Source organism: Bombus pascuorum, chromosome 1 (genome assembly GCF_905332965.1).
Source record: "Bombus pascuorum chromosome 1, iyBomPasc1.1, whole genome shotgun sequence".
In the NCBI taxonomy this organism is placed as follows: Eukaryota; Metazoa; Arthropoda; class Insecta; order Hymenoptera; family Apidae; genus Bombus; species Bombus pascuorum.
The window spans coordinates 20,979,212-20,993,837 of NC_083488.1; the positions used below are offsets into that span (position 1 = coordinate 20,979,212).

The following is a 14,626-nucleotide window of genomic DNA, read 5'->3' on the forward strand; positions in this document are numbered from 1 at the left end:
TAACTCTTGTCCTTGTCATATTTATCGATTCCACGACGAAAAATATCACTGCCTGAATTATTCAAAAGTGTTCTATTTCAAAATACGTTCAACGAGATTGGTTCTATAATTAATATCGCTGGCCGTTTTTATCAAAAAAAATCGAATAAAAAAAGAGGACGTAAATGAAACGTACCGATTGCTTCGAGACGATCCACGGTGACAAATTTTGGTACTTGAAGCGCATTGAGTATAAACACAAGCCAATAAAAAAGTGTTATATATCCGTGCATGCGTGTCAAGTTTCGTAACGGAATGGGTCGCACGAGAAAAATAAGATTACCAATAATTTCTATCGAATAAACGCTATCACGTAAAACGTACATACGTTACACGTTCACTATACAAGCTCCAACACGAAATTCAAATATTACAAACAGTATAAACGACATCTTTCGCCTTTTTTATTAATTCTTAAAATTCTTTATAAATATTTGAATCGAAGGGTTCACATTGTCGATCGATAAAGGTACCCATAAATATGAGAAAACTCGTAATTTGCATATTCTAATCTGCTTCGAGTACATAATCCATGAAATGCAATTCATACATTATTGATCAATTGATAATAATGGGGAGTAAGAAGTGGAGATCGATACGAAATAACGAGGATGATAGCTATAGCTAACAAAGACCCAGACCGTTTTCTCGTTCTGCATGTTCGGCTGTATAAATATACGGACGGACAGCTTTTTGGGTCGCCTGAGGCGTCCTATAAATTTGCTTTCTTCTCGCAAGCATTAGGAAATACTGTTTTTTATATTATATATAAATATATATATATAAATATATATATACAAACGAACAGATAGATATATATATGTATATGTGTGTACGCGCGAGAATACGTTGCACAACGGTGTTAAAATATTGAACAAGTTTCAGCTCGAACTAGAAAAGAGTGGCGCAATAAATAACATGGGGGAAATAGCGAGAAGATACAACATGGGATTAAAGTTAGGAGAAAAAAACAGAAACGTTTTATGGGGAATATAATCGGGAATAACTGTGAATAATAACCGTGAAGAAAATGAAAGAAATCCAGGGTTTTGGGGGGAGAGAGTGAGTCGAAGAGTAGATGGTACTGGAAAGAAGGATAGGAGATTAGTCGAACGAGACGAACGATACGTTAGAATATCTACGATTTATGTGATTGTAAATACATAGTATATAAATAACATAACGTTAATTAACGATATGCCGTACGTGTTACATTAAAGAAACAAACAAGAAAAAAAATAAATAACGTTACTGTGTAATTTTTCGGATCGTAAACGCATTCGAATGGGTCTGGCCGCCCGTGCTAACCGGCTCGTTCAGATCGTCTTTGAAGGCAACAGCTGATTGTGAGAGCTACATAGAATTCACGATCGAGAATTCTCGTACCGTTCGATTCTCTTAAATTACGCGGATTTTGTAATAGATAGTCGCACCATCACCAACTTCTGTTTATTACTTCGATTGATAACCCTTGAACATTTATGTACAATTTCCACGAATTCATTAGAATTTATTGCATAACATGCTCAAAAGATGCAAAAATAAATACAGCGGAAGAGGATGAAAACGAAGTGAGAAAGAAGAAAGAAATTAATGGACAACAGTGCAGAGATAGGAAAGGTAGAAGTAAAGGAATAGAGGGTAGCACCGTCGCGCATGCTTTTTCTGGCACATCGGTGCATCGAGCAACAAAAAAGAAGCGCAACTGTGTGCAGTAGCGTTTCTGGATAGCACGGGCCGGCCACACGCGACTAGATGTAACACTAATTAACGCCTAGCGTAAGAACTAACGGATATAAATGAAGGATTATATTATCTGACATAATATAACCAGGTGTGAACGTACACGTGTATAATTGAATTTTTCGCGGTAATTGGTGACAGTACGTGCATGAAAAATTACACGCGTGTCATATATGAGTGCAAAGAAACGAATGAAAAATTGGAGGCTAGAGAGAGTGAGTATGTGTGCGTGTGCGTGCGTGCGCGCGTGAGTGTATGGGTCGATGTGTGTACATGCGAGATAAAGAAGAAACGAAAGGAAATGAAAGTAAAGGAGAGAACGAGAGAAAGAGAGAAAAAAGAGCGTGAATGGGTAAGTAAAAGAAAAAGAAATGCATACACACGCGAGGAGTAAAAAAAGGGTTGTTCGTTGGACTGACGCGCTAAGGCGTTGGTCGAATGACGCACTTTAAGATAAAAAGGGACGACCGGGAACAATCCTTCTTGTAACGTTTCTTCCCTTTCTTCTTCCCGCGCCTCGCGAGGCCGCTCGTGACGAAAGATAAAAAGAAAGGGCTAAAGATAGGGCTCACCTCGAGGCCACAATTAAAGCTTGCCAGCTTCCTGCACCCTTTTTCTTCTTACAACAGCCGAGGCCTCCACTCGCCAGGTGGAAGAAGGAAGTTGTAATTTCCACGCTCGTCCTCGTCGCCCCTTTATTATAATGTTGCTAACAAAGAGGAGACGAGAGAGATAAAAATGATGATGACGACGCTGGTGGTGATTATATTAATGATGATTTAAATAAAAACGTTGTCTAAGGTATACTAACGTCGTAGGCAGCATTGAATTTTTGTACCATTGTCTATAGTAGCTCTTAAGTGTCGCGAATTTTTCTGTTCTTAAGATGCTCGCCTTTGTAGGCTTGAGTACGTATACATACTTATGTATTCTCGGTTTTGTCGATGGCTCGCTGGGCGGATATTGATCTTCATTCCTAGTGACGTCAATCGAAATTTTAAGTCAATTATTTAAGTCTGAAATCAAATTTATATCAGTGGTTCTTTGATTAAAATATAATCTAAAATTGATTTATAACATTCCGATATATTAAATTGAAATACGAATTTAGGCTTTTGATTTTCCTATTTTATTTCAAATATATACTTCTTTACAATCAAGAAGATAGAAATGTAGACGAAAGTATGGATAGAGAACCACTGATAGATGTATAAGCAAGATTTATACTGCCAATCTATAGTTCATTAATTTAATGTTTCGTCACAATTCTTTCTGAATTATATGATGTTGAAGAATGTTAGTTTTTCTTTGGATAAAGAATAATTATACTATCTTTATAATCAAAAATCAACTACATGTATCAAATCCGCCTCAGCGACAAATACGTACCCGTTCCCGAGAGTCGCGGTACGCGAATATCGAAAGATCCTTTTTCGTGTGATGATTGACCGTCCTGACAGTTCGTCGATGTGCTCTTACGCGTAGATACTCAAAGTTAGTTTTTTCGATAGTAAGTAATACGAGTAACAGATGGCGATGCGATTCTACCGAAAATAAATCGGAACCAACGAGCCGGAAGTCAGTTTCGCATGTGAAATAATTGCCGATTCGATTATTAAAAGAAGAAAAGGATAAACATTAAAAATAATGCTGTTAGTGCGTTATACGATAAAAGTCGTGATCAATGGTGGAAACTGGATTACCGGTAAGACAATTTCATAAAAAAATAAATTTTGTCAAAAGAACATTGTATACTGATGCGGCGTGAACTAATTCCCTGCAAAATAGTGAATAGGTTATTGATTTCGTGAAGTGAAGAGTGTGCATGAATGATTATTGTGATTTTAACCCTCTACCGCTTATTATTAGTAAAATATGTTACACTTGTTTGCCACGATATCTTGATGTCTTGTAAATAATTTTTAAAATGAAACGCAAATACGTATTGTAGAAAAATTCCATATAATCATATATCTATTTGATATCTAACAAGGTGATTATATTTTCTTGATTTCATCCGTATTAATTTTAATTTTCTTTCAGTCTTAACAAACCTACATTTCTCACAAATCTATCATTGCACTTATATGTACATGATTGTTTTACTTTATATTCCATTGTGTTTATATCTTTCGTATGTATGTCGTAATTGGTTCTGTATATAGATGAACTGCAAATGAGGCAAAGAATAATTTTAGCTGTAGAGGGTTAGAAATAAATAAAAGGTATACAGTCGTCGATCGAAACCCTCGGGACGGAGAAGATTTTATCAATCCCTCATTATCGGCGATATATTAATATACGACTCGTCGCGCTTTCCTTGTTACACGACTAATAAATAGGTAGCCATTGAGGCTCCTGACTATTCATTGACATCCGCGGTTCTTCGTTCGTCAAGAATACACAACGAAGTTTCAACAAACTTGCAAGATAATAGAATGACTTGTGTTCGATGGAAAAAGTGAAAGATTTAATTTATCAGGAGTCTCGATCGCGGCAGGAGAAGATCAATCTATCATGAACGTGTTCAGTTTTCAGAGAAACCTCCCATAACGATAGTTACGTTTACAATGCGCGACAGATCACACGTAGCAATGGGTCTAATTAATCGTTAACGCGTGCCGTTTGCCGGTTCGAACGTTCGACGAAGCTGATGACAATTTAAACCACACGCAATGTACAATCGATTTAAGATGTAAACGATCGAAGGAAAAAGAAGGGTATATCGAGGAGATAAAATGATAATCGACGGAAAGGAAAATGAATGATGAAAGCGTTTGTCGAGCGCCCGAATAAGCGAACATCGATTTAAAATAAACGTAAATAAATTAAATGAAAACAGAACTCGAAGATAAAGAAAATAATAAAATGTCCCTCAAATTAAGCCTCGTCTCGCAGATTCCCTAATGTACACCTTGAGCGCTTTAGGATAAATCGGAATAGACTTTAACGAATCCGCGAGATGATGCCGAGGAAAAAACTGCGTGGATGTACGAAGGATGACGAGCGGGAAGTACGAACGCGTAGCTGCTATGTGTGCGTGAAGAAAATGATCGGGTTGAGAGAAAGAGAGTGAGAGAGCCGGAGAGAAAGATAATAAAATCAATGTTAAACCGATCATTACCAATTTACAATTCTGAGAGACACATCTTCGTTATTCGCCATTTCTCTGCATAAGTTCAACCTCGGTTTCAAACGTTGGACGCTGCCCTCCCGCTGGCATAAATCACAACTAAATCGACCGATGCTTGTGTGGATTTTTTTCTTTTCTGAAGACTTAAGAGGTAATGAATTATTAGAGATATTCAAACATCGGTGCGCAGGACATTCTTAATGCATCGGAAAGTGACCAGATGCAAGCGTTATCATCAATGGGGCATCGTCCACACTGAAATATACATTACACACGAAGTCTCAGCGTTTCCGTTTTTTCAAAATATCGTGACGGCAGGGACGAGGAGAACAGTCCCGTTCTATGTGTGTAAGAACCATAAAGCTTAATGAAGAACATTATACTATGAACTTACGGGATACTAAATAAAAGTAAGCCAAACCGTTAACGATTGCAATGTGTCTTTTTACTTCCGTGTAATCAATCGATATGTTTCCCGTCTTATTTACATTTTCATTCTATCTTTAAACATTTATAATAGACGATTTACTTATTAATATAACAACTTAGTAGATGAACTGATCACATTGATGAGAAAATACACAAGAACAACATCTTCCATAGTCGCTTGTTTATTATGCATATACCATAAAAGTTACAAATGCAGTGTATTATTTCTATTATGTAAGTTCTTTTACATGTAGATTGATTTCACACGACGATACATATCGCCAAATCGTGTGAAACGAGTCGCGATGCGCGTATGAGATATGAAATATGATTTCATTTGTCTCTTTGTGTCGATTATTTGTTTCGTTTATTCTTTAATTGAAATTGAGAGTAGTTCGTCTCAAGCATATATTTTAAACGAAGATATTTTCTTTTAAAAATGCAAAAGTTGAGGTCCCATCTATGTGATGTTATATAAAAGAGATAAAAAAATGAAAAGAATTTAGTATATAAATAAATAAGTGGATACAAACGCATAAAAAATGTTTATAAGAAAAGTATTACAGATTGAAAAAGCTATATTGTGAGAAAGTAGGCACAATTGTCTTCAAAATACATTAATAAACAAAATATATCCCTCTCAAAGAAGGAAGCATAAAATATTACAAAATTTTCATGCATATTTATCATAATTTTTCAATCTATTTATCGCGTCGATTTTCAAGTATTTTTGTACTATAATAATAAAACTCCATTACTCAAAAATTATTAAGCAACGAAATTGAATGTATTTAGTTTGTGAAAAAAAACAGGAACATAAAAATTAAAAGGTGTGCTATTTTGTAGGACCAAAACGATACCGAATCTCTCGTGTGAATGATACAATTTGTTTCGATGTTCTGTAGTTTTGCCCACCGACTTTATAAAGTGTCGCCAGCAGCCAAGGTTTTTCGGATACGCGAAATTAGTATCGCGATTCCATTGTGATACATGTACAACATATATACATATATTCAGTATATATCATACGCATATCGCAATATACATATCAGCGTGTGAAACCGACCAAGAGGCCGACGTTGCTAAGATACACAAAATGAGTATCGCGATACTGCGTCTCACGAGAATCGTCATACATATTCGGTATCTATCATACGCATATACATACGCATAGGCTTGTGAAAAATCATTATTCAGATTTTTTGTTTCTATCGCGTGTCTTCATACAATTCTGAATGATTGTTCGAAAATGTACAAGATAGCAGGCACTTACAAGTCGAAAAATACCCATTAGCATCGATTGCAGAAATAATTCTCGAATCGAACTAAGTGGTGACATTCCAGAACATAAAACAGTTAACATAAATCCTTCCATACCGACAGTAGAGAAAAATTTCCCGGCCTAAAATATATTATTATTTTATTAATTATCCATACCTAATTTAATTAATATACAATCCTGCTTTTACTTACCAATGCATCTTTAAAAAGCTTATTTGCTACTACTTCTGGACTGACAAGAGCACTAGTTTCAGATATAAGCTTTGTTTCGAGTGGTTTAGATAATTCTTCTATAGCAAAACCTGGAGTATCAGTATCTGGAGGTAGACTAAGAGTTACAGAAATATTATATGGTGCTAATTCCATAGATATACTTTCTGCCAAACCACGAAGTGCAAATTTTGTACTACAATATGCAGAATAACCAAATATACCTAAAAAGTAGAAATATCATATATAAAAATATGTTATATAATGTAAATCTATTTAATTGAGACATTCGAAAAATACCTAATAATGCAGCTTGAGAAGAAGTTAATACTATAATTCCTTCCTGAGAAGCTTTCATTCTTTGGACAACAGCTTTGATACAATAATATGTTCCTAAGAAATTAATACTAATCATTTTCTGTAGATCTGCTATAGAGGTATCTTCTATTTTGCCACAAATTGCAGTTCCAGCACAATTCACCAACATATATATTGGTCCCATAGTTCTTTCTAAATCACTCAGAGCTTTTTCAACAGCATTATAATCTTCACCAATATCTAAAGATAGATATTCAACTTTTTGAACATCCTTGTTTTTGCATGCATGAATGATTTCATTTCTTGCAACTTCTAATTTATGAACATCTCTTGCAATTATTGTTACATGTGCTCCACATTTTGCAGCAAGAATTGCAACACATTTTCCTATACCACTTGATCCACCAGTCACCTGTCATAAAATATTAACAAATATTTTTATAAGCGAATATTTAAAACTTATAAAATCATGCAGTTATAATTATTTTGAATACAATTGTGTAATTTATTACTAAAATAAAATTTGAAATAATTTAATTTACATTTCAAAAATATTTAAAAAATAAGAAATCTTAATAAGGGTTAGGTATACATTAGCTTTTAATTACTTACAACAACATGCTTTTTATTAACATCTCTTAGTCGTCTTCGCCAAAAGAAATATCTCACAAACGAAACAGCAATTAGTAACACTATAATTATTAATATTACATTAAATATCACTACCATTATTTTTGTTCTATGAACCTTTTAACAATGTTAACTCCTGAAGAAAAACAAATCCAATTCATACATTCAAGTATTACTATTATTAAAAAACAGCTTATATAAATACTTTTGTTTATATTAGATATTACGTTCTACAGTAAAATTAATCTTTGGAGCGGTCATATCTCTTGATATGCCGGTAAAAAATGAATAAAAAAGTGATAGCATTCATTTATCGTCATAACGGAACTTTGTTAAGTTTGTATGTAGAATTGTATACGGACGGATTATAATCTCATGTAATTCGTAATCTTTGTACCCCGGATATATAATTTTACGATATCAGTATTTCTCATAATTGTATCACCTGGTATCACATAGACAGACGACACGTAAAAGTATAGTCGAAATATATACAGGATATACCCACTGATATGTATGTATACTGTGGATACGCGGTCGCATGAAGCCGCGTGAAACAAATTGATCGCAGTTATATTCTGGTTTTAGTATGTAGCGCGACTATCGTTCAACCGGTGTACTTTACTCTCTAGTATTCCTCTTCGCGCACGCAACGTCACGAAGTTCCACGTCGTGTCAAAGTGTTGAGTGCTATGACTGCGAAGGGGAATACAGAAGAGTGAAGTACTTCCAGTCAAACGGTAGTGGCGCCACATACTAAAGCCATAATATGGCCAAAAGTCAAGTCGCTTCCACATCATATCACATCCATGTTCACGGAATTTAATATCTATAGCAAATTCCATAGTATACCATTGACGAAGTATTCAGCCAATGGTTTCATGTACATATTTCGTATAAAACGTGCCTCGAATCATTTTCTTTAATTTCAGATTTGATTACAAGAGAAACTAGTGGTTATTTCTAATTTAAGAATAGCTCGTAGACACTTTTACAAGACTTTGCTTCATTTTGATATTTTCCTTTATTTGTACATTAAATATTTATTGTACTTTTAAAACATATATATGATATAAAATCTGATGATACTAACGTTTATTATGTAAAACTGTGCAATAAAAAATAGTTATGGAGGTACGTTATTTTTTGTGATTTTTTAATCTGTCATTTTGTTGTATTATTAGACATTTGTAACTTCTAACATATTTTAAAATTATATATATATTTATATTATATATATAGAAATGTAAAAATAATTCTCTTAATCTACAAATACAGATTCTTGTAAAAAATGGACGGAATTAAATACTATCGCTGGAAACTTAATTATACAACAATATCATATAAAACAAAAGAGTTTGAAAACAGATCTACAAGATCTACATTTACTTAAAATTAACGTTACCAAAAATAGTTTGAAACTCATTCTGTAAATAAATCTTATTTGGATGCTATCGATTTAATGGATGATTATATATATCCTCCCCTTGATAATCCTTGATGACTTTGTAGATTGGGCTGCATTTGCATTACTAAATTGCGAGATTCCTTACGCAATCTATAACCGGCTTTCGCATCTAAATACAACAAACTCGAAGCTAACCAGTGAAATATGAATGAAACAACTGCCAAACCATATGACCATGATAAATGGTTAAAGTTTGGGTACATCAACCAGTCTCTGCGCCAACATTGTCCTCCAAATATTGATACTGCTAAAAATAATAGGGTTCCTAAAATTTAAAGATTAGTTGAAAGTCAAACTTTTTTGCTGTAGTGAAGTTGCATTATTGAAAATTTCCATTTACCTGCTGTGAGACAACACACAAAAGCAAAAGCTGAAAGCAGCCATTCATAATTCAACACAAATTTTAAAGGCCAACGGATTAAGGTCAATGCAATCACAACTTGCGCAAAGGACGAGAGTAAGAGAGCAAGAGTAACAAATGTCTGCACAACCATTAACCATCCTGGCAATAACCATTCTCTGATCACATAATATTCTTCTGAGAAAATGTGATGACATCCATCAAATTGTTTGTCAAACTGATAATATGGATATCTAAACTGTTCGAAACAGTATTCCCATAGTCCCATATGTTTGAAATTACTGAAAGTCTCTTGGTAAGATTCAATCCAATAGGGGCTGAAATTAAATTGATTTAACGATCAAGATATATACAAAAATAACGAAAGTTTATTATGTATTGAATAGTATTTAAAGACATGTATTTTCTTATAAAAAGAACTAATAATATGTATCAAATTCTAATGTTTGAAAATTATTACCTAGTAAATGCCATAACCAACAATAAACCTGCAATATATGTAATTACTCCACCAAGTACCACCGCGTCTGAAAAAAGAGATTATGAATGTTTTTAACGTAATGCAGGTCTAAAAAATGATATTGCTTACTTGACGCACGATGATAATCTTGTTTATCAACAGACATGCCGATTGTTTGGTGTTATCAGTGTATAGACGTCACAAATCGTTTATTTATAAGTCTCAAAAATATTCTCTTTATCGTAAACTTGCCACACCTTTCATTGTTTCAGTATTGCCAACAATGGTAATAATATAACTTATTATTAGTTGATACTGACATGCTATAGCCAGATCCACGGTCATATAAGTACATTCGTATACACTGCAGTCATAAATTTTATCTTACGTTGAATGGATAATGTCGCATGTAACGCAAAAATGATCTGAGGGTTTGGTGATTTCCAAAATCTTGTGACAAACAATAGTATCGCGTATCAAATCTATTATATATCTCGTTTATGATTGAATATAATTCTTAAACTCACCGCTCTAAAATGTAAAGCGCATAAGAAAGCTTCTTATTTTCAACACGGTCGGTATTTCAGAACATGCGATTCCATAAAATTGTAAATCTATATATCGCTTGCATCCTACTTTGTTGCACTATTTTGTGCAAAGGTATATTATATTGTTCAATAAGTTTATTTCGTACCATCTTTGTGTTGGAAGTGAAGAAAAAATTGTAACATTGTATAAGAGAATCTAGATGGTGTAACGAAACAATACATTGTTCTACTTTACAACATCCTAAAGTTTATGTTATACCATTCTTATCTGTGTTTATACATCGTTAATTATTATATTATATAAATTGCAGTCGTGTATGTTTATCTTAGATACCTATTGACAGGTGGCTCCATGCGTTCATTTTAGAAACTTCTTTGGTATTCCCTCTTTGCTCTCAGGATAACCATAATCCAGTGATAAGGATATCTTTCACAATAAAATTAGTAACTTCTCTAAATTAATGACCTTTCTTTGTTTCATTCACCTCCAAACGTAACTGTTACACACGAGACATGAAACATATACACAGATCAGTTATAATATATCTGTTTTTAATATAGACTGTCACATAAAACGAAATACATTTTTTATCAATGTTCGTTATTTTCATTTCTTGGCAAATATTCGCTGAACGAAGAGAAAAATCTGAAGCATAAATCATAATAAAATATATGTCCGAATATATGTGTCATTATTCAAACGGGTAGCTTAAATGCATTGCACGAGAACCGTAGTCGAGATGAAAAAGCTTCCGAAATGCGGATCGATCCTGCGCTCGGTGCACGGCTCCAGGGCGGGTTGCATATAAATAGGTTCCGACGGAATACGATCAACTTAAGGAAGTTGTTGAAATAAAATTAGCCTGTTGTCTGTGCATGATCTGACTTTTTCTCCTTAACTCGCGTATTATCGACCGATAGCGAATTGACCGGAAAGATTATTAATTAGCCAACCCCGGGAACTTGAATAGTTCGGTGCTCGTAGAAAGGGGTGGGGGTAGATGGGTCGTACGTGCATTCACCCCCGTTACTGAGGGGCAAAGTCCCCGCTTCACCCTTGCCGTTATCCTTCGAGCAAAAGGTCACGTACCACCACCCTGTCGATCGTTCACCTCGTCCTGGGAGTCACTCCTGGTAGTCAGGTTAAAGCGGAAGGTATGAAGAACCTCTTTGCACTTGGGATATGAACGACGCGAACGTGAAAAGGGATGAGTCGCATTATCTCCTAGCAATTTCTACCTGATTAAATGTAAACCACTGTCGTTTCAAACTGGAAAATAACAAACTTTAGAAGACGGATTTGCAAAGATGTTTAGGTTAATTATACTAATGAAGGAGCTTGGATTACGATTTTATATGACTTCTTTTTAAAGTAATCGTATTATAATTTTATTTATAATATAACCACGTGAATTATATTTAAAGGACAATAATGGAAATTATTATTAATTTATTATATATGTATAAATAATTTATATTTGTATATATACATAAACGTATGTCTGCACATATGTTAATTAAATGTATTATAAATAATAATAATTAAGTGATATTTGAGGTGAACGAAAGTGTAAGGCAATGTGTTATATAAATGATTACGTATTGTACTAATACGAGATAGAAATTTATTGTCACTGATGCTTATTTCACAGAAGGTAAACGTACGCTTCGCGATATAAATTATCCATTATATGTTTGAACGTATTGCGCAAAAGCATAATATATTAGTTCTTTAACACATTGTACGCCATTCGCAGATCGCCATGTTATGAATTATTGTTTCGCACGGTAACATACATATGATATTTCTTTAGAACAATAAAACAATACGAAACAAAGAAAAACGTTTTAAATATCGTAAAAAGGAATTATATCAAGGAATTATTCGTAAAAAGGAATAAAAAGGAATATTTCAAAATATCGTTTACAATATCCTAAGAGGGAAACGGATTAAGTTGTCCCTGCACTTTACTCGTTACTTTCTTACTCAATAACGTGTCATTCGCATTTTTATCATCGCGTAAACGCGATCCTGCTATCTCACGGCCAACAAGGAGCAGTTCGATGGACTTCGATATCGTGTTTCGTGCCTTCCGAACGGACGATCGAGCACGAAACTCTCGACGTCGGACAAAGACAAGGAATAATACGACGTGGCAAACAATGAACCCCTTTCGGTATTATGTTCCCCGTTCTGATGAAAGAAATATCCAGTGTCGTTCGTCGGCCACCGTGGCGCAGGCGGCGCGGCGCGGCGGCGCGCTATTTCAAGACCGCGACAAATTATCGTTCGCTCGATACTCTAGAATTTTATATTTGTCACAAGTATATTTCGAACGTAATGGCCGTTTATTACGCAACGACTCCTGGAGTCGCGTCAAACGTGGGTGGCCATGTGAAAATTACGTAACGTTAACAGCGTTACGATGTAACTCTCTGTGTCCCTTGGATGTCCGTAAACGGACGGGGGACCGCAAACACCGGGAAACACGAACCTACGTCCACCGGGAGTCGCTAATCCTCGAGGTGAGGCAACTTAGTTTCCGACTCTCGACGCCCTCGTAAAATCCGGAATGGATCTTAAGCGGTCACCAGCAGCGATTCTCCGTCGTCGAAACGTTTCGATCGTGCGGAAAATTCGACACAGGAGAACATCCTGCGGTGAATTCGCAACGCGAACCTTGTCCCTTTCGTGGTGAGCTGCCTGTGTGCATCGGTTCCGGCTTACGGAACGGGTAAGACCGATACGGAGCCGGGCCACGAGGAGAGGATCGTAGAGCAGCGTTGGTACGATTTCGGACAGAGAAGCGTACGTTGCACTCGCCAGAAGGGAGTGTCCCGTGCGACCCACCCCTCCCCTCCGTCCTTCGCCACCGCCTCCGCGTCAGTACCCCTCCTGTGATACCCTAGCTACGACCCTGGGTTCCGTGTCTCCCGGGCTGCACCGGGGGGTGAACGCCCTCGCCTGACCCAGACTCAGAATCGATCTCCATTCGTTGCACTGTTGGCAACCCTCACTCCCGCCCCACCACCTCTCCGAGGCACCCTCTGTCCCAGGGAGGCTCGTCACACTCGTGGATTCTCCACGGAACCAGCTCCCTGGAACGTTAAAAAAAAAAAAGAAAGAAACCCAGCTACGGTGGCTGGGCCTCCTGTCTTCGGGCTACCGAAGAAAACCACCCTTGTCATTTGCGGTTCTGTTCTTTTTGTTTTTACACCACGGCCAGTACTTACGACTGTAGGTGGTAATATTTTTTCAAGAATTCAAAAAGATGTTCGATTAGAATCTTCTACGAGGTAGAATTATAACGATGTTTCAGGCAAGGGAGAATATTTCTGTTTCTCTTAAATGAGATTGTACTTATCCAACGTTCGTTCACCCCTGTCGATAACCTCGGACGATATTCCGAGAATTTATGCAAATTTGTCTAACAGTAGAAACTGAGAATGATAGATAGAAAATCGCAAGTTTCTTCGGAAATCATTGGCCTTCAGATATCGAAACCGATTTCATGGGATCGTATAACGCGAAAGAATTTTAATGGATGGATATATGCTATTTGTACCCCTTTGCAGCTCGTAAATTCTTAAGACGGTGCTATTTCAGTGAACGTTCTCTCTCTTATAGGCTTAAACGCAGCTTTGAACATCCTGGCAGGATCTATAGAATGCCGGGTAAAAGCGACCGCCGATCTATTTTCCCCTGGTAAGCAGTTCCACGTGTTCGTATCGCGTTCGCGTAATTTCAAACCGAGTAACAAGTGTAAGACAAGTAACTGTGTAAAGCTGCTTGCAAATATAGTCACACAGTGGTTGGACAGCGTGTCATTTCGTATCGCCATGAAAATTCTTAAGGATGCTACGTAATTTTATCTTCCCGGTATCTGAGTGACGTAAGGATGTCATTTTTGTAAAACAATCTATACACAAAGGGAAAAACGTGCTGGAAAATGATAGTGAATCAAACAGAATTACGTGGTTATGGATGAATTATTTTTTTATTGAA

The 14,626-nt window shown here is 35.9% G+C and overlaps 2 protein-coding genes across 3 annotated transcripts; both read right to left on the reverse strand.

Annotated features, from left to right (window-relative positions):
* Positions 1-5,510: 5,510 nt before the first annotated feature.
* LOC132907940 (3-ketodihydrosphingosine reductase) lies at positions 5,511-8,456 on the reverse strand. Of its 2 annotated transcripts, XM_060961403.1 has the most exons (5): positions 8,229-8,456; positions 7,766-7,919; positions 7,136-7,565; positions 6,818-7,059; positions 5,511-6,746 (listed from the first exon to the last, which is right to left on the reverse strand). In XM_060961403.1, the coding sequence occupies exons 2-5, from the start codon at positions 7,880-7,882 to the stop codon at positions 6,534-6,536; spliced, it is 1,002 nt and encodes a 333-aa protein (XP_060817386.1). In that variant the 5' UTR covers positions 7,883-7,919; positions 8,229-8,456; the 3' UTR covers positions 5,511-6,533. The 2 variants fall into 2 exon arrangements, with proteins under 2 accessions (XP_060817386.1, XP_060817380.1); XM_060961397.1 differs by having other exon boundaries at positions 7,766-8,456.
* A 628-nt stretch (positions 8,457-9,084) lies between these two features.
* Positions 9,085-10,526, reverse strand: LOC132907965 (uncharacterized). Its single transcript, XM_060961425.1, has 4 exons — positions 10,202-10,526; positions 10,073-10,139; positions 9,592-9,929; positions 9,085-9,516 (listed from the first exon to the last, which is right to left on the reverse strand). The coding sequence occupies exons 1-4, from the start codon at positions 10,236-10,238 to the stop codon at positions 9,254-9,256; spliced, it is 705 nt and encodes a 234-aa protein (XP_060817408.1). The 5' UTR covers positions 10,239-10,526; the 3' UTR covers positions 9,085-9,253.
* Positions 10,527-14,626: the final 4,100 nt, after the last annotated feature.